Source organism: Bombina bombina, chromosome 1 (assembly GCF_027579735.1).
Source record: "Bombina bombina isolate aBomBom1 chromosome 1, aBomBom1.pri, whole genome shotgun sequence".
NCBI lineage: Eukaryota > Metazoa > Chordata > Amphibia > Anura > Bombinatoridae > Bombina > Bombina bombina.
The window spans coordinates 172315859-172336087 of NC_069499.1; the positions used below are offsets into that span (position 1 = coordinate 172315859).

At 36.4% G+C, this 20229-nt stretch overlaps 1 protein-coding gene across 1 annotated transcript in view; it reads left to right on the plus strand.

Annotated features, from left to right (window-relative positions):
- LOC128636604 (glutamate carboxypeptidase 2-like) overlaps positions 1 to 20229 on the plus strand; it is a 345394-nt gene that overhangs the window by 64944 nt on the left and 260221 nt on the right. The window contains exons 6-7 of the mRNA XM_053689599.1: positions 9542 to 9632; positions 11815 to 11910. Coding sequence (XP_053545574.1) covers positions 9542 to 9632; positions 11815 to 11910 — 187 coding nt within the window. The remainder of the gene's footprint in view (positions 1 to 9541; positions 9633 to 11814; positions 11911 to 20229) is intronic.

A 20229-nucleotide genomic window follows, 5' to 3' on the forward strand; every position in this document is an offset into this window, starting at 1 on the left:
TAGGATTCTATCAGCCAATCGGAATTAGGGTAGGAAAAATCCTATTGGCTGATGCAATCAGCCAATAGGATTGAGGTTGCATTCTATTGGCTGATTGGAACAGCCAATAGAATGCGAGCTCAATCCTATTGGCTGATTGGATCAGCCAATAGGATTGAACTTCAATCCTATTGGCTAATTGGATCAGCCAATAGGATTTTTCCTACCTTAATTCCGATTGGCTGATAGAATCCTATCAGCCAATCGGAATTCAAGGGACGCCATCTTGGATGACGTCATTTAAAGGAATCTTCATTCTTCGCTTGGACTTCGTTTGAAGAGGATTTTCCGCGTCGGCTGGATTGAAGATGGACCCGCTCCGCTCCGGATGGATGAAGATAGAAGATGCCGTCTGGATGAAGACTTCTGCCGCTTGGAGGACCTCTTCTGCCCAGATCGGATGAAGACTTCTGCCCCTCTGGAGGTCCACTTGTGCCCGGCTGGGTGAAGACATCTCAAGGTAGGGTGATCTTCAAGGGGGTAGTGTTAGTTTTTTTTAAGGGGGGATTGGGTGGGTTTGAGAGAGTGGTTGGGTGTGTGGGTGGTGGGTTTTAATGTTGGGGGGGTATTGCATTTTTTTTTTACAGGTAAAAGAGCTGATAATAAAATAACTAATAATAAAATTACTAATAACTATTGTACCTAGTTAAAATAAATACAAAGTTGCCTGTAAAATAAATATAAACCCTAAGCTAGCTACAATGTAACTATTAGTTATATTGTAGCTATCTTATGGTTTATTTTATAGGTAAGTATTTAGTTTTAAATAGGAATAATTTATTTATTTGTAGTTATTTGTAGTTATTTTATTTAGATTTATTTAAATTATATTTAAGTTAGGGGGGTGTTAGACTTAGGTTTAGACTTAGGTTTAGGAGTTAATAAATTTAATATAAAATTTAATATAGTAGCGGCGACGCTCACTTTTTTGCGGCTAACGCCGGGTTGAAAAAAACCCATAATACCAGCGTTGTCTGTAGGTGAGCGGTGAGCTGAAACTGCTCGTTAGCGCCGCAAGCTTTACCGACAAAAACTCATAACCAAGCTGTTTGTTAATAATGCATAACTATGTTTTTACATGTTTTTTTTATCTACTTGACTGCAAAGGGCTCCAATGCACACACACATATATATATATATATATATATATATATATATATATATATATATATATATATATATATATATATATATATACAGTTGTGCTCATAAGTTTACATACCCTGGCAGAATTTATTATTTCTTAGCCATTTTTCAGTGAAAATGAATAATAACACAAAAACTTTTCTTTCACTCATGGTTAGTGTTTTGCTGAAGCCATTTATTATCAATCAACTGTGTTTACTCTTTTTAAATCATAATGACAACAGAAACTAACCAAATGACCATGATCACAAGTTTACAAACCCTATTAAAGGTAACCATCCTCACCTGTTATCTGTTTGCTTGTAATTAGTGTGTGTGTATAAAAGGTCAATGAGTTTCTGGACTCCTGACAGCCCCTTGCATCTTTTTTTTTTTAATCAAAGATTTTTATTGAGGCAATACAAGAAAAGAACATGAACATAATATACATTTTGTGTCAATTTGGGAAATTTTGCATACAATACATTGTTTATCCATTCGACAATGAAACCTTTACATAGAAGATAATAAAGAAATCGTAATAAAATAAAATTACTACAATTAAATAAATGAATCCTATTTAAAACTAAATACTTAACTATAAAATAAACCCTAAACTAGCTACAATGCAACTAATAGTTACATTGTAGCTAGCTTAGGGTTTATATTTATTTTACAGGCAACTTTGTATTTATTTTAACTAGGTACAATAGTTATTAAATAGTTATTAATTATTTAATAGCTACCTAGTTAAAATATGAAAATAAACAAACACTAAATTACAGAAAATAAAAAAATAATTACAAGAATTTTAAACTAATTACACCTACTCTAATCCCCCTAATAAAATAAAAAAGCCCCCCCAAATAAAACAATTCCCTACCCTATACTAAATTACAAATAGCCCTTAAAAGGGCCTTTTGCGGGGCATTGCCCCAAAGTAATCAGCTCTATTACCTGTAAAAAAAAAAACAATACCCCCCAACATTAAAACCCACCACCCACACACCCAACCCTACTCTAAAACGCACCCAATCCCCCCTTACAAAAACCTAACACTACCCCCTTTAAGATCACACTACCTTGAGACGTCTTCACCCAGCCACGCACAAGTGGACCTCCAGAGGGGCAGAAGTCTTCATCCGATCCGGGCAGAAGAGGTCCTCCAAGTGGCAGTAGTCTTCATCCAGACGGCATCTTCTATCTTCATCCATCCGGAGCGGAGCGGGTCCATCTTCAATCCAGCCGACACGGAGCATCCTCTTCAAATGAAGTCCAAGCGAAGAATGAAGGTTCCTTTAAATGATGTCATCCAAGATGGCGTCCCTTGAATTCCAATTGGCGGATAGGATTCTATCAGCCAATCGGAATTAGGGTAGGAAAAATCCTATTGGCTGATGCAATCAGCCAATAGGATTGAGGTTGCATTCTATTGGCTGATTGGAACAGCCAATAGAATGCGAGCTCAATCCTATTGGCTGATTGGATCAGCCAATAGGATTGAACTTCAATCCTATTGGCTAATTGGATCAGCCAATAGGATTTTTCCTACCTTAATTCCGATTGGCTGATAGAATCCTATCAGCCAATCGGAATTCAAGGGACGCCATCTTGGATGACGTCATTTAAAGGAATCTTCATTCTTCGCTTGGACTTCGTTTGAAGAGGATTTTCCGCGTCGGCTGGATTGAAGATGGACCCGCTCCGCTCCGGATGGATGAAGATAGAAGATGCCGTCTGGATGAAGACTTCTGCCGCTTGGAGGACCTCTTCTGCCCAGATCGGATGAAGACTTCTGCCCCTCTGGAGGTCCACTTGTGCCCGGCTGGGTGAAGACATCTCAAGGTAGGGTGATCTTCAAGGGGGTAGTGTTAGGTTTTTTTAAGGGGGGATTGGGTGGGTTTGAGAGAGTGGTTGGGTGTGTGGGTGGTGGGTTTTAATGTTGGGGGGGTATTGCATTTTTTTTTTACAGGTAAAAGAGCTGATAATAAAATAACTAATAATAAAATTACTAATAACTATTGTACCTAGTTAAAATAAATACAAAGTTGCCTGTAAAATAAATATAAACCCTAAGCTAGCTACAATGTAACTATTAGTTATATTGTAGCTATCTTATGGTTTATTTTATAGGTAAGTATTTAGTTTTAAATAGGAATAATTTATTTATTTGTAGTTATTTGTAGTTATTTTATTTAGATTTATTTAAATTATATTTAAGTTAGGGGGGTGTTAGACTTAGGTTTAGACTTAGGTTTAGGAGTTAATAAATTTAATATAAAATTTAATATAGTAGCGGCGACGCTCACTTTTTTGCGGCTAACGCCGGGTTGAAAAAAAAACGTAATACCAGCGTTGTCTGTAGGTGAGCGGTGAGCTGAAACTGCTCGTTAGCGCCGCAAGCCTTACCGACAAAAACTCATAACCAAGCTGTTTGTTAATAATGCATAACTATGTTTTTACATGTTTTTTTTATCTACTTGACTGCAAAGGGCTCCAATGCACATATATATATATATATATATATATATATATATATATATATATATATATATATATATATATATATATATATATATATATATATATATATATATACAGTTGTGCTCATAAGTTTACATACCCTGGCAGAATTTATTATTTCTTGGCCATTTTTCAGTGAAAATGAATAATAACACAAAAACTTTTCTTTCACTCATGGTTAGTGTTTTGCTGAAGCCATTTATTATCAATCAACTGTGTTTACTCTTTTTAAATCATAATAACAGCAGAAACTAACCAAATGACCATGATCACAAGTTTACAAACCCTATTAAAGGTAACCATCCTCACCTGTTATCTGTTTGCTTGTAATTAGTGTGTGTGTATAAAAGGTCAATGAGTTTCTGGACTCCTGACAGCCCCTTGCATCTTTTTTTTTTTTTAATCAAAGATTTTTATTGAGGCAATACAAGAAAAGAACATGAACATAATATACATTTTGTGTCAATTTGGGAAATTTTGCATACAATACATTGTTTATCCATTGGACAATGAAACCTTTACATAGAAGATAATAAAGAAATCGTAATAAAATAGTAGCTAAAGGTGAGGGTGAGGGTGGGGGACGGAGCCATAAGTTATGTTGGGTGAGCCCCTCTCCTGGGGAGATGTCAGCTGTAGACGATGCGGGAAATAGGAAAAGGGGTATGACCCGCAGGCAACCAGTACCGGCGGGAAAGGAAGGAGAGGGGCCCAGCAGTTAGTAGAGATGTAGGGAGGGGGAGGAGGGCATGTACTTCTAGTTGCAGTGTGCATATCTTACGGAGAATATGCTGATCAGTGCTGAGTCCAGGTGTGTAAATATCTTGAGCCTTATTATAGATTGAGAGGAAAAGTGGAGATTATGGCTCAGAAGGTTACTCTAGTGTACTCATGTTCTCTTTTGTTATAGCATACGTGAGGCTGACAACTAACTCTATGTAGTAGCACAGAAACTATAGCATAGGAAATGGGGGAGCACAAAAATATATGATGTGAAGTGGAGTTTAATGTAAACACATAGATTAGTCAGAGCGTTTATGAAACATCTAGGAGCACCAACAAGATTCAAGTATAAAAATATGTGCTCTCCTTGTGGAGCCTAGTACTAGTGTGTAATAAGCAAACCACTCCTGTAATGTAAGGGGGCGTTGGTGCGAGCCTACTAGGAGCATAGCAATGAAGAAACTATATGTATATATGTATATATACACTCATATATATGAATCTCTTGGAAAAACAGTTTTCTATGTGTATTATAAGTGCCTAGGCGCAAAAGAGAGGACTATTGTGGTGTAGTAGGAGTATGTGGGGAAGGCTAGTAGGTTTTTGGGCCCAAATGAGTGTGAATATGTATAACCATAATCATGTAGGGTGTGGTGTGTGGCTAAGATAGATCAGTATTAAATGGATGCTCAAATATCTGTATAAATAGTGTGTTATAGTAACTGATGCTGTGTAATTGTAACAGAAAGAAAAACTAGTATATACACCAATAACAATATTTTCTCACAATGCCCAATAGACACGGATGAAATATCAGCCCAAGTATGAACGGGTACATATAAATTCTTGAATGTGAGCCTAGGGAATAGGAGGATATATATTAGCATAGGCAAGGGAGAAGAGCCTCTCCACACTTGAAAGTAAATGTTAGAGTTTGGAATACTGACACCTATTTAAGCAGCTAGATAAAAACATTAATATGAAAAGTTAAGTACACATGGTTATCGGAGTGTTTCCGGCTATCTTTCGTGTATAATACATTCCTTGCTAGGTCCCTATAGATGGGTAGCCCTTTGGGTTTATGCCAGCTGAGTTAGCTAGTATAAGGGAAAACCAAGCCATCAGGGGAGGATTACCCAGAAATATCAAAGTTAACTATATATAAGACACAAAGGCAAAAATACATATTATAAATATCTTACCAGTGTGGAGTAATTATATCTATGGCCCTAGGGGTGTAAATAGCTGACAATTGTTATCTTCCTAGCTTACACAGTTAAGTTAATGATCGCCATTAGGAGTGAGATAAGTGACCTGTTCTGTAAGTAAAGTCAAATACCTAAATCTACAGTAGCTTACAGCACATGGTCTTTAATTCAAAACTGAGTAGTTCCAAATAATCACAGGTGTGCGTTGTCATGACCTGTAGGGACATCACCATACAGCTCTGCGGCAGGGGACATACAAAATTATTGCAAAATATATAGCCGGGGGAAGGTTCTCTGGGCAATTTCAAATCTTGGATAGATAGGGTTCCGTCAGTTTCAGGGATCTAGGATCTTGTTCAGTGTGCGGGGTATCTTTAGAATAAGGTGGGAAATATGCAAAAGAAGCTTATCTCGTGAATCCCAAAAGAAAAGCTGGGCTGCTGTGAAGCGTCACTAAAGCTATCCTTTAGCCAATACCGGCTACCGGTATAACTCTGTTTTTCTCTGTGAGCCATGTGCTCTGGTGCAAATACATGGTACTCACTCGCTGTTGTGTTTGAAGATCCGGGCGGACTTTAGTGGGTGACATGTTAAGAGAGTTTAGGGCTCTGTTCTTAGCTGATGATTACGTCTGAAAAGCTGAAACGCGTCAGCTGTTTCTTTCCTCCTGCCATTTGTCATCTAACTGCTGCCGGTGTCTCTTTGCAGCTACATTAGGAGGTTATTCTAACCTACACATGAACTGTGGATTCTTTATCTGTACAGCGCTATTCTTGGAATAAACGCTGTACTTTCTCATCTACCTGGTGCTCCTGTCTCTTCATTATGCAGCAAGTGTAACCTGATTCCCTTGCAGTGAGCACGGATACAGCAGGCTTTCCCCTGGTGGATTGCCTCCTACCCTCTCCATTCTGGATAGGACGCCAACACGCACACCTGGCTGTGACGTGTAGGGCGGTGAACAGCAATCAACATGCCGCATGCAACAGAAGAGGAAGCGACCGATATCCAGCTGACGGAGCTCAGTAAGTTCCCGGGCGCAGCCAGTGACACAGTATCGCAAGGCAACAAGAAAAGAGTCTTGGTGGTGAGAATTCCGACGGTGCCTTGTGCCCTGGGTCAAGAGTGAGAACGGATCAGCGCGGGGTCCCCCATGACTGAATGCGGTAAGTCGGCTGCCTGAATCACCAATTTTCACTTGTTTGCTGTGTGTGGGTTTCATTGACAATAAATGGCTTCAGCCAAACACAACCATGAGTGAAAGAAAAGTTTTTGTGTTATCATTCATATTATCTGAAAAATGGCTAAGAAATCAAAAATTCTGCCAGGGTATGTAAACTTATGAGCACAACTGTATATATATATATATGAGTTTACGCCGGTTCAATTTGCACCGTTTCAGAATAACAACCTTTTTTTCAGTCATGTGACTGCTATTGAAAAACATTGAAAAGCATTGCATTGATTAAAATAGTCTGTAGGTGGAGGTGTCTGCTTGTGTTGCAGCAAAGATATGCAAAGCCAAGCACACAAACAGGCTGGAATTAATTAGTCTAGCTAGACATGAGCTATTGAACAACTTTTATAGGAACAAGATCTTCCTGTCTATAAATCAGTCCATATTGCATTGAAATAACTGTTTGTAGAAAAATGCAAGTAAAGTCTGTGTTGTGTGATTATTTCATAAGGTTTATAATGCAGTTTAGCAAATGTTTTTGTTCATTTCACTTAGTTTAATTATATATTCTATGTTGTGTGATTATTTGATACTGTTTTAATGCTGTTTAGCATTTAAAGTCTTCATTTCAAAGCTTTAAAAATAATGTATTAGGTGTTACTTACAATTTTGAGAGGGGTTTGGAACCTAACTCCCTCACTTCCCATTGACTTACATTATAAACTGGATTTCAATTTACAACAGTTTTGATTTACAACCATTCCTTCTGGAACCTAACCCCGGCGTAAACTGAGAGTTACTTGTATATATATATTTATAAGTCCCATCAAAAAGGCACTCACTGGTCGTAAAAAAATAACTTTTATTTCAGGTCATCTGTAAAACGACATAACTCACTGGTCTTCGTAAAAACATAACTTTTATTTCAGGTCATCTGTAAAATTACATAACGACATAAACGCGTGTATGATTGGGATTCCGGTTTTTGGAGGCTTGTTCTTTTGCATGACATTTGACAAAGGTGTTGGACTACACCGAAACGTTATATCGTTTTACTGATGACCTGAAATAAAAGTTATTTTTTTATGAAGACCATTGAGTGCCTTTTAGATGGGACTTTTGAATTTTGGATAAAGTTCACCCTGGCAGTTGCATAAGCTTGTAAGACTGTGCTTATCCTTTCTTGGTGATTTATATACAGGTGGCCCTCGGTTTACGCCAGTTCAATTTGCGTCGTCTCAGAATAACAACCTTTTTTTTCAGTCATGTGACTGCTATGGAAAAGCATTGGAAAGCAGTGAACTAATTAAAATAGCCAGTAGGTGGAGCTGTCCGCTTGTGTTGCAGCAAAGTTATGCAACTTAGCAGACTGAAATTGATCTGTGTACACAGAACAGACCTTAGCTATCGAGCAACAAGATCTAGCAGCCACTTCCTTATTATCTTCCTGCCCAGCGCTTGAGGTGAGGGTGCCTAACTGCCTATTAATCACTGCAGATTGAAATGCATAGAATAGGTGCAGACACAATATTATCTAACATGCTAACAATGCAGAGAACTGTTTGCAGAAAAATGCAAGTAAAAAAAATGTTTTTGTTCATTAAACTTAGTTTGATGATGATGCAGTCTGTTGTGTAATTATTTTATTAGGTTAGCAAATGTTTTTGTTCATTATCTTAGTTTGATGATGATACAATCTATATTATTAGGTTTATAATGCTGTTTAGCATTTAAAGTCTTTATTTCAAAGCTTTAAAAATAATGTATTAGATGTTAATTATGACAATTTTGAGAGGGGCCTGAAACCTAACTCCCTCATTTCCCATTGACTTACATTATCAACTGGGTTTCAATTTACAACGGTTTCAAGTTACAACCATTCCTTCTGGAACCTAACCCTGGCGTAAACTGAGGGCTACATATATATATATATATATTTGTATTCATGCATTTATATGTGTATACAATATGTCTGCACACTCATATAAACATATATATATATATATATATATATATATATATATATATATATATATATATATATACATACATGTATATGTATGTATCTCTATATTAAAGCCCTTTGCAGTACTTTTTATTCTAACACCTGAGACCTCATATCTTTGAGCCATTATAACATTTTCGTGCAAATTTTTTAAATATTTGTTATTAGATAGTGTTACTATCAGTGTAACTGTACTTTAAAGTGTATTTTTTATGTTCTTTGTGACACATTTTTGACTCGTGTAACAGTTGACCAGAGCTCTGAAGTTGCGCTAACCGGCACACATTAAATTCTATTGCTCTCAAAGGATCGAATTTACTTTCAACCTGTAATATGCACACTTCTTCAGGCACCAGCAAAGAACCCTGATAAACCCCTTTTTGCTTGCGAGCAACAGTTAGCATACCACTTGTAATCTAGCCCTTAATGTGTTTAACAATAAACCATATTACCCACTATTTGTCTACAGAAAGGTCAATTACCTTAAATTTGCCATGAAATACCGGCTTTTGGATGTTGAAACCGCTACCTATACAGAAAATTTCAGGGCTGCACTGTTGGTTGTACCTATGTAAACAAGGGGCAGTATCAGAAATGAACCTCCTAGTGTTTGGTAGGAGAAAGAAATTAGCCCTTTTGAAAGTGTTTTCCTACAGTATATTTTAATTTAATTTTATATCAGCTGCCTTCCGGTGTACATTAACCCTTTAATGTATATTTATTTTTTGAATGATCTTTCAGATTCCGCATTTCTCTTGGAAGAAAAGGATATAAATTTGCCCTTAATTCCTGTCACTCCTATTGGGTACAGTGACGCTGTCAAATATCTCAGGTATTGGTTTCTAAAACAAATTTCAATTTGTATTCTAGAACAGTCATAATTGAGACCCACCCCATTTTCTATTGAACTTCACAATAGCTGCTTCTGTAATGTATAGATAATGTATGATTATTTCCACTCCTCAGAGCTACACACACTGTTGTCATTATTATTATTATTATTATTATTATTATTATTATTGTTATTATTATTAACAATTTGAGTACTTACTATTAACTTCAGGAAGCTGAGGTACTTGAGGCATGGAGTTAGGAACTAACTCAGGTTACATGGTCCTATGCTATGCAAAATTCAAATACACTTCAAGTTTTATGACTTACAAAGTTACTTGGAACAGATGATTTAAGTTTAATCATCTTTCCATACTTTAGTAAATCAGCTGGTGATGCTTGACCTAAGTGCCAAAACATCTACAGGAAATCAAAGTACAGATCTTAAAGTGCAACTCCACAAATTAGCATTTCACTTGTGCCAGCGAGTATAAAGAGAAAAACACTAGCATAGGAGAACTACCTCTTAAAAGATACAAACAATAAATATATAAATTCACCTTATGTATAAAAAACATTAACATAAAACAGTATTTTCATACATCAATATATAAATACATTAATACATAAATTAATACATTAAAAATTACTTTCAGCACATAAGAAACATCCCAATCTCGATAAGGATATGTCCCTTAACGTTCTTTACACACAATGGGCTCCATTTTTTTATAGGTCGGGTGGACATCATTTGCGGTAGCTGTCCAAACTTAACATTACACAATCACTGCATAAGCAATCATCCAGATAGAATCTGGATAATTTTAATGGACAGGTTAAGCAGCAGTGGTTTTAAGAAAAGCCTGAAACACCAGCCCCAAAGCTGCTCTCTCCGCTTGATCTATTGAGCCCAATAAGTCTAACTCCTTTTTCCTTCTGTTTCCACTTTTCCATTGCTCCCTTGATAAATCCACTGGTCTGGTACTGGTGATGGTGGTGAAAACACAAAACAAATAACAAAGAGCTGGAAAATGTATCTAAATGTAGTAATAGAAGTCTAACTGCTTTATTAAGAAGATAATAAGAACCACGCTCACAAGATACACCCTCACAACATATTAGGTATTGTATAAGCAGCAAATACCTGACCCTTCACTTCTGCAACCCTCTGATCTGTATAGTCTGGGTGTCCAAATGCTAATATAAGAAGTTCAAATTTCCATTAATAAGAAGCTGAGTAATCACTTTGAGGCCAATTTTACAAATGTCTGTCGGACCTGATCCGACAGTGCGGATCAGGTCCGACAGACATCGCTGAATGCGGAGAGCAATACGCTCTCCATATTCAGCATTCCACCAGCAGCTCGCAAGAGCTGCTGGTGCAATGCCGCCCCCTGCAGACTCGCGGCCAATGGGCCACCAGCAGGGGGTGTCAATCAACCCGATCGTACTAGATCAGATTGAATTGTGGCGATTCCTGTCTGCCTCATCAGAGCAGGCAGACAGGGTTATGGAGCAGCGGTCTGAAGACTCGCCAGAAACACAGGTCTTCAAGCTCTGTTCGGAGCTTGATAGATATGCCCCTTTGTCTTTCTGGACAGAGGGAAAAACATCTCCTCACACAGCCTAAATACTATGCTGGGCCTAGCCTCTGAGAGTCAGGAGGGGCCCTACGAAATGTGTCAGGCCAAGCCCACGTAGGGAAGTCATCTACTAAGATGTCAGTGTTCACTTTAGCCGGCCCAGGAAGAAGCTGGGGAGTGGGGTGTTACTTGTTTTTATCTGAATGCCACTTGCAAACTGTTCCGGAGTACTCACACTCACTGGAGATGTTATTTCCTATTGCAGGACTCTTTATGGAACAACATTTTAACTTCTTACATTAGATACTACTTTAAAATAAAGTATAAGTGGGAATTTCTTACATTTTCAAGTCCTAATTGTAACTTTAAATGGAAGCAACTGATGTGCACATAAATTATTTCAGTATTTGGAAAATAGTTTAAAAATAAGATAGAGATGGATAGCTCATTATGCAACGTAGAAACCTTTTTTTTAGGCGCATCAATAAGACTTTACCTATGTGAAAAATTTAACTCCAGCACATTTATCAAGCTCTGGTTTTGTTTTTTAATTTCTAACTTTGGAACAGCCTAATGCTTCATATTTATATTTCTTTTTAGCAAGCTATCTGGACCTGAAGTACCTAGTTTATGGAAGGGAAAACTGGACATTACATACAGACTGGGACCAGGATTTTCACCTCCATATGAGGAAAGGTAAAAAAAAAATAGTGAATTAAATAAATATCTTAATTTGTATTATTTTTACATTCACACTGGGTCAGTTTATTAAAGGAATAGAAAGATTAAATTGAAAAGTGCATGGATGTATTTTAAATGTGAATAGAAATATTTTTGCAGTATGCTTCAATTAGCGAAAATGCTTCTAGTAAAAGTTATCACTGTTTATCGGCAGCATACGCAGATATCCTGTGAGGGTTTGTGCACCAGTATTCAATTATTACACCTCCTCAGACGGCAGTGGCTTGTATGACACAAATGAACTCTTCCCAGACACAATAAACACCACTGAATACTGGTGCACGTGTCCTCATAGTATATGTGTGTATGCCACTTAAAACAGTAACAATTTTTACTAGAATAATTTTTGCTACCGGAAGTATATTGCAAAAATGCTTTTATTAAAAAATGAAATGCACCCATGCATAATGCAGTTTTGACTTTTCTATCCCTTTAATGGGACTGCAAATACCTTATGAGTTAACAGTAGCACTGCAGCAGTTTATATGATGGATGTACCATTTTTTTATTGAAATCAAAAGCTTGTGGGAGGTGGATTAAGATAATGTTCAGCTAAGGCTTCTAGAGATGGGCGGATGTTACTCAGGAGGTTTTAGTACAATGATAATCAACCAAGCAATCAAAAAATAACCAGACTATAGTTCTATCCCTTATGTCAAAAGTTCAGCAAATAAACGTCACTTTTTCTGTGTATGGTGCAGGTGTTTTGTGTGCTAATACATAGGGGTTGATTTATGAAGCAGCAGATGCTGCTACCGACCCACTCCACTTCAGGTCTGCCTGAAGCGGAAATAAAGAAACAGCGGTCATAAGACCACTGCCCCTTAACTCGTCCGCCGCCTCTGATCAGATACAATTGGGATGATTGACACTCCCTGCTGGCAGCCGATTGGCCATGAATCTGCAGGGGGCGGCATTGCACAAGCATTTCACAAGAAATGCTTGTGCAATGATAAATGCCGACAGAGTACGCTGTCGGCATTTATCGATGTCCCCCCGCACAATGGTAAATTGACCCATAATGTCTTTTTGAGGAAATAATGACACATACTTTTTCTCTTGTGGAGGAAATTAAAGGAACATCATGACAAGTCTCTGAGGGTCTCATGAGGCAACTACACCACTACTGTTCGACCACATTCTGATACACTGTTATTATTACTTACCGTGGACTTGATTATAAGAGGTGCGCTTTTTGCGCTTGACGGAAATAGCATGCATATTACCAGTTTTAAGTAAACGCGTTTGAGTGCAATAGAATTTTACTCGCGACTTCAGAGCTCTGGTTAACTGTTAAGCGAGACAAAAAAGTGGCACAAAACACATCAAAATACATTTAAATGTTAATTTACACTCATAATAACACTATCTAATAAAAATTATTTTAAAAAATTGCATTAAATAGTTATGAGACCTCAGGTGTTAGAAAAAAAGGGCTGTAAAGGGCTTTAGCATAGAGATACACACATATACAGTATGTGTGTGTGTGTGTGGGTGTGTGTACATATCTATTTATATATTTGTGTTTTACTGTATATGTACCGTACATATTTTACATTCCAATGTTCTTCACTTATACAATAACAAACTCTTTATTGTAAATACAAATTTCTATATATCTCTATATATACCTATACCTGCTGAATCTGTTGGCGCTCTACAAATAACCGATAATAATAATAATATACCTGTAGATATATAAGTATAGATAAGTATTTTACATAAACATTATCATATATATATAAATATATATATACAGTATATAAAATATATATTTAATAATAAAAAAGTACAATATTAAAAAAATATATAAAAATTATTATACATTCTGTAAAAAAAAAAAAAGATAAAGCCTCTCTCTAGTGTAATTCATGCTTAAGCGGGAGTGTTCCACTCATAATCTTGCCCTTTATAAGTAATAGAGTTCCATATTTTAAAGTGAAAATCAGGGTTGTTCAAGTGAAAAATAAAAATAATGTTATAATAATAATAGCAATTAGCACTACTACTGATGTATCCAGAAATGTTGCATATCCACATCAGTAGCACTTGAAAGATTAAAATCATAATTAAGAGATAAGTGCTCAAAAGTTGCTTTGTATGTGACCCTACTTCAATGAAATAAAGGTAATTTTAATCTTTCAAGTGCTGGAGTCGAGGTGTGGGCGATTCCTTACTACAGCTTGCACTGCTTGGGAGTTGATGTGCTCCTTAAATTGGATTTGTAGCCAGAAATATACCTGCAACTAAAAGTTACTGGGGTCTATTTTACATACATTTAGAACATGTGATAAGAAAAAATTGCTTTTCTAATGGTTTTAAAATTACTTTAGTCTGTGTAATCTTATCAGACCCATCACCAAAGGATATTCAAATCCTTAGTTTTACCACACTTGTTTATGTCAGTTATCTCACAGTTTCAGGACCTTCTATCTCCTGAAAAATATTTTGGGCATTTTTGCAAAACATATTGTGGCTGTTCACAGTAGATTTTTTGGAACGGAGAGAGCGCTTTTAATTTTTGTTTCATTAGAATGCTCAGCTAGTGAATAAATCACAAATTTAAAAAATATGTAATATAATCCTAAGAACAAAAGTTAATTTAATTGTTTATTCATAATGTCAGTTAGATGTTTGGACATTATACAAATGTAAGTTATAAATTACAACAAAAGGATATGAAAGGGTTAATTGTACACTTTTTGAACTACAGACTATAGCAGACTGCAATCACACTACACAGTCATCAACCATAATTAATACATTTATAAACAAAGTTTACTTTTGTCAATGGCTGCTCTAGTCTGCAAAAAAAAAACACGTGAAAACTTTAGTGCTTGTTTACCTATTCCAAGTGTAGGGAATACAGATGTTCTAGAAGAGATAATTTATTTAAACAGGTGCATTTCTAATGGATCGCAATAACTTTGTTAAACAAAAAAATAAACACTCAGGGAAATAATAGAACTTAGGCCTCTTTCAAAATGCAGAAGGAATATTGAATATAGCAGACAGACCCTGCACAATTTATTTTTTTTGAGCCCCTGACGTAGAAGCAAAACTCACCCTTTATCTTAGTGCAGAGTTAGAGAAATTCTGTAAAACCCAAATGTTTTCTTTCATGATTCACTTAGAGCACTGGTTTTCAAATCTGTCCACAGGCCTCCCTAACAGTCCACATTTTGAGGATATTTGAACTGGAGTGCAGGTGAAATAATCAGCTGATTAGTAAACATGGTTATTTTACCTGCTCTCATCCAAGGTAATCCAGAAAACCTGGACTGTTGGGGAGACCTGAGGACAGGTTTTAAAACCAGTGAGTTAGAACATACAATTCTTTATTCTCTTGAAATCTTTTGCTGAAGGAGCAGCTATGCACTACTTGGATCTAGCTGAACACACCTGGACAGCCAATGAAAAGAGGAATATTTGTGCAGCTACCAATTAAAAGTTCCCAGTAGTACATCGCTGCTCCTGCTGTATACTTTTCAACCAATGATACCAAATAAACAAAGATATCTAGATAATAGAAGTAAATTGGAAAGTTGTATAAAAATGGCTACCTTTATTAACCACTTAAGTCATTTTGGACGTAGGAACTACATCACGATTACTTTGCGTAGTGTTCCCTAATGACATAGTACTCTGACAGCAAAGACTGCAGCCAGAGGCAGAAGGCATCTGCCTTCATATGGTAAGAAAGAACTGATCATTCATCCTTTACAATATGAAGGCAGACCGATAAAGACAGTAACACTCTATGTCACAATCGGCTTGTAGTGATGACATGGGTGGTGTGGAAGGGAAGGAGGTAGGCGGGCGGGTTCTCACAGGGCAGGAAGGGGAGAGTTCCCTATACTTCCGAAAAAATGTTTGGTGATGGAGGGGGAGGAATGGGCCGCTACACTACAGAAACAGTTGAGGGGGGCCTTTTAACAATTGCTTGAGGGGAGGGGGATCCCTACACTACATAATTTTTTTTTATTAATAAATTTAAAAAGAATAAGAAAATTATTATTATAAACTGTGAACTGGCAGACAGCTGCCAATACCTAAGATGGTTATAAGGTTTGAGGAAATATCCCTTTAATTAAAAAAAGCCCTAAAACTGCATATAAAGATGGTAACAGGGGTTAAGTTCAGCGAGAACGCATGGGAACGGAGTTCCTGCACTATTTTTGCATGAGTAACTTAGTTCCACCTGGACAGAGAACATAAACACTGCAGTAAACACTGCTGCTGGTGGTTGGAGGAGCTGGAGCACAGTCTGGTTATAGAGATAGTGAGATCCTCTAGTAATGGGCAGTAACAGTTTGCCCTGGAAAGAAAGGAGAGGGGAGTAAGGAGGGTGTGAGGAACTGAATTTAAGTTGGCTATGCACCATGTAGGTTAGAAACAAAGTATGGACACCCTGTATCTTGACATTAAACAGTTGTTTATGTGTGTCTAGTTTAGTTATTTTAAAAAATTTTTTTTTAAAAAGTTCAGTGTTTCATCAAAGAAAAAATGTGCTCATTAAACAGGGAAAAGTCATGTCCTTCCAGCTTCCTGCTTTCTCTCTAAATTAATTTGAGTTTAGTTTAGTTCTTCCAGAGATAGCTGGGATGAGATTTATAAAGGAAATGCATTTGTACACACAAAGAAAAATAGCCCTTGCAATTAAAGGTGTTTGTGAAACATTTTGAAGTAGGATAAGCCCAATAACTTTATTTTATACATTAATAATATGTGCAGTCTGTTTATCTATGTTGGTGTGTTTATGTCTATCAATTTATGGTCAGCAGGACAGATTCTCTGCTGAATGCTGACCAGTGTAAGATAATGTTATTGCTGCAGATTCAACCTTACCAGTTTCATCCCAAAGTAAAAGGTGACCTGTTTGCTTTCAATCATACTGTGCCCCAATGCCTCCTGCTTCCTCTGCCAGTGTTAGTTGCTTTACATTTACTTTGTATACGTGTTAATTGTTTAAAAAAAATGATACTCAGATACTTAGTTACCATAATTTTACTTTAAATCACGTTATATTGTTTGTTTACATTGCAGAGCCTTACACATCCTGAGGGCCAGGGAGTAACATTTCCTAATTCATTTGACTAAGGCTCTTAGCTTTTTGGATTATTCAGCATCATCTATATACAAATGCCCCTTCATTTGTTCTAAAATGTGTGTGTCTGGCATCTCAGTATTCAGTATCAGTTGAATCCTAAATTACAAATTAAAATTTCACCCCTGCCATGTTAAATTTAACCATGGATGTCCATCCTCCTGCCCAAAGCCAATCATTCAGCCCTTGCTTTCATAAACCAGAGTGTATAGATTATATACATATAAATACAATGTGTGTGTTTGCACATACAAAACAATATTAATTGGGAGGGGGGTAGAAGTCTTGGTGAGTTCCCACACTTTATTTTGTAGGACTTGACTTCTGGATGGTAATGACCAGTGGTGAGTGAGGGAGGAAAATAACTGTTTTGGAGGGATCAGGTAGTGATTAGGGAGTGGGAGGTGTCAGGTGGAAGGATAATCTCTACACTACAGCTAAAATTAACCTTACAAGCTACCTAATTAACCCCTTCACTTCTGGGAATATGAGAAGTGTGGTGCACAGCTGGAAATAGCAGCCTTCCAATTACAAAAAACCAATTGCAAAGCCATGTATGCCTGCTTTTTTGAAACAATGGGGACCCCATTTAATTTCTGAACAATGGGGACCCCAGAAAAGCTTTAACAACCATGTGTCATGACTGCACATATGGTATGTAAATAAACCCAAAGTTTGTAAAAAAAAGTTAACGATTTTATTTAAAATTTGACAGATAAATGGTGGCATGACATATACCAAAATAGGCCTAGATCAATACCTTGGGTTGTGTACTAAAAAAAGATATATAGTTTTGATTTGTACTTTGGGCAAGTTTTTCTCTAAAAGTCCCTGAAAGGGTTAATTCAGCAATGCTCTTTTATCAAATATTATTTGTTCATTCATTTGTTCTATTTACATTAATCATACTCATAATATTAAACACAGTCAAACTTCCAGTAGCACTGCTCAAACATAAGGCCTGTTAAAATCACTAAAAAAATTTTGTTTCAACATTATTTTTTGGGGGGGAGGGGGGTAGTAATTGAAATAAATCTTTTTAAAAGCAGCACATAGCAGATTAAGCAGCACCTAGCAGATTAAATCTGTAGAAATTATCAGACACCATAAAATACTCCAGCGCAGCAATTTAGATCCCAGAGCAGAACTGTGTCCCCTTTTTGAAGGAGACAAATCCATTTAATGGTTTTTCTAGCCTCATGTAGGGAAAGTTCTACAATTGGAATTTGAGCCCAATTTAATTAAATATGCCATGTCTGAAAGAAATTCCAAAGAGGGAAACGCAATCTAAACAGAGGTAAAGGGACAGTAAAGTCAAGATCAAGGGGCCTATTTAACAAATGTCTGTCTGATATGATCCGATCAGCGGTGTCAATCAACCCGATCATATTAGAGCGGGTTGATTTCACGCGATCTCTGTCCGCCTCCTCAGAGCAGGCGGACAGGTTATGGATCAGCGGTCTTTAGAGCCTTCAGGTTTGCCAGAAACACGGGGCTTCAAGCTCCATACAGAGCTTAATAAATGGGCCCCTAAATGTTCATGATTCAGATAGAGAATGCAATTTTAAACAAGTTTCCAATTTAATTATATTATCAAATTTACTTTGTTCTCCTGGTAGCTTTCGTTGAAGAGTAAAGCTTGTTAGGCTAATAGGAGCAAAGGAGCGTGCACAACTCTTTAGAATTATATGGCAGCCATGTTTGCAACATTGTATTACTATAAAAAGTGTTGCAGATACTGATGTCAGATGGTTAAAGACACGTGCATGCTCCTGAGCTCACCTAGGATTACTCTTTAACAAACAATGCCAAGAGAACAGAGCAAAAATGTATAATAGAAGTAACATGTTAAGCTCTTCCCAATCCATTTAAGTTTATTTTTAATGATACTGTGCCTTTAATATTCATAAAATTACAATTACTATTATTTATAGCACATATTTTAAAAAATACAAGAAAACAAATGCAATTTCATAGTAGAGGTAATAAATATCACATATCTCATGCATTCTCAGTCACAAAGCTGATAAGCAATAAGCATGCTGCCGTAAGATGCTTATTGGGGATATTTCCCTTTTGATTGCAATTGACTACACAGGTTTTATCTCTTTATTACACAGGGTTCAAGGTCTTCATCATTACAAAGTTATATTGTGAGTTACATTTTGACTAGTCATTCAGAATACTTGTTAATGAATAATATATTTCCATTCAATGTGCCTCTCTTACTACATTTTAAAAATGATTACTGTAGGAATAAAATATTTCCTTCTTTAAAAAAAAAATATCAACTAAATAGTAAGAAAAAGTCAGTTGAGTTCTATGTTTTTAGATTATCTTTGATACCTGTTTTTATAAAAAAAAAAAAAAAAAAAAAGAACTCTACTAATTTGACTGATTGCTATACATTTATAAAGCCTACCCATTTAATACAAGCAATCATAACCTTGGTTAAGCCAACACATTTTTTTAATACAAACTAAAATATATAACATTTTTGGAAATATTTGCATTAGAAACTTTCTATCAAGAATATATATGGAGTGCAAGTTAGATATATTTATTTCATGGATGAGTTATAAATGTCCTTTCAATTTAAAAGGTCACTAAGGGCTCCATGTACTAAGCAGTCAGCGAGCTACCCGCAACAAATCTCGCGTCAAAACTCGCAAACTGATATGTACAAAGCCGTCAATTATGTTAAAACTCGCATCTTTAAAATTGCGAGCGTACTTATCCGCCAAACCTCGCTACCGCTCCATTTTTCACTGTAATTAGACACATTTGACCACCAACTCGCCAAAAAACGAATGTACTAAAAAATCTATTTGTCCGCTCGCTACAATTTCCGCTCCCACCTCGCTATTTTTGCCTCGCCACCTTTTAGGTGGCGGGCAAGGTACAAAACAATAGGAAAGTCAATCTAGACGCCAGTCTAGACATATATAAAAGGCAGTAATATCAGCATTGTACTTACAGCATAACTGGCGTCTAATTTGTCTCTCATTTCCATGTACATAAATTGCGCCCAATTTGTCGACTGTAATTAAAGAGTAATCTATTTAAATTTGTATTGTTAGTTGTCAATCTTTATAATTATTTTTATATTAATATTTATATATTATCAGATCCAGATGAAGCCATATCCAAATTGTAAATAAATATTA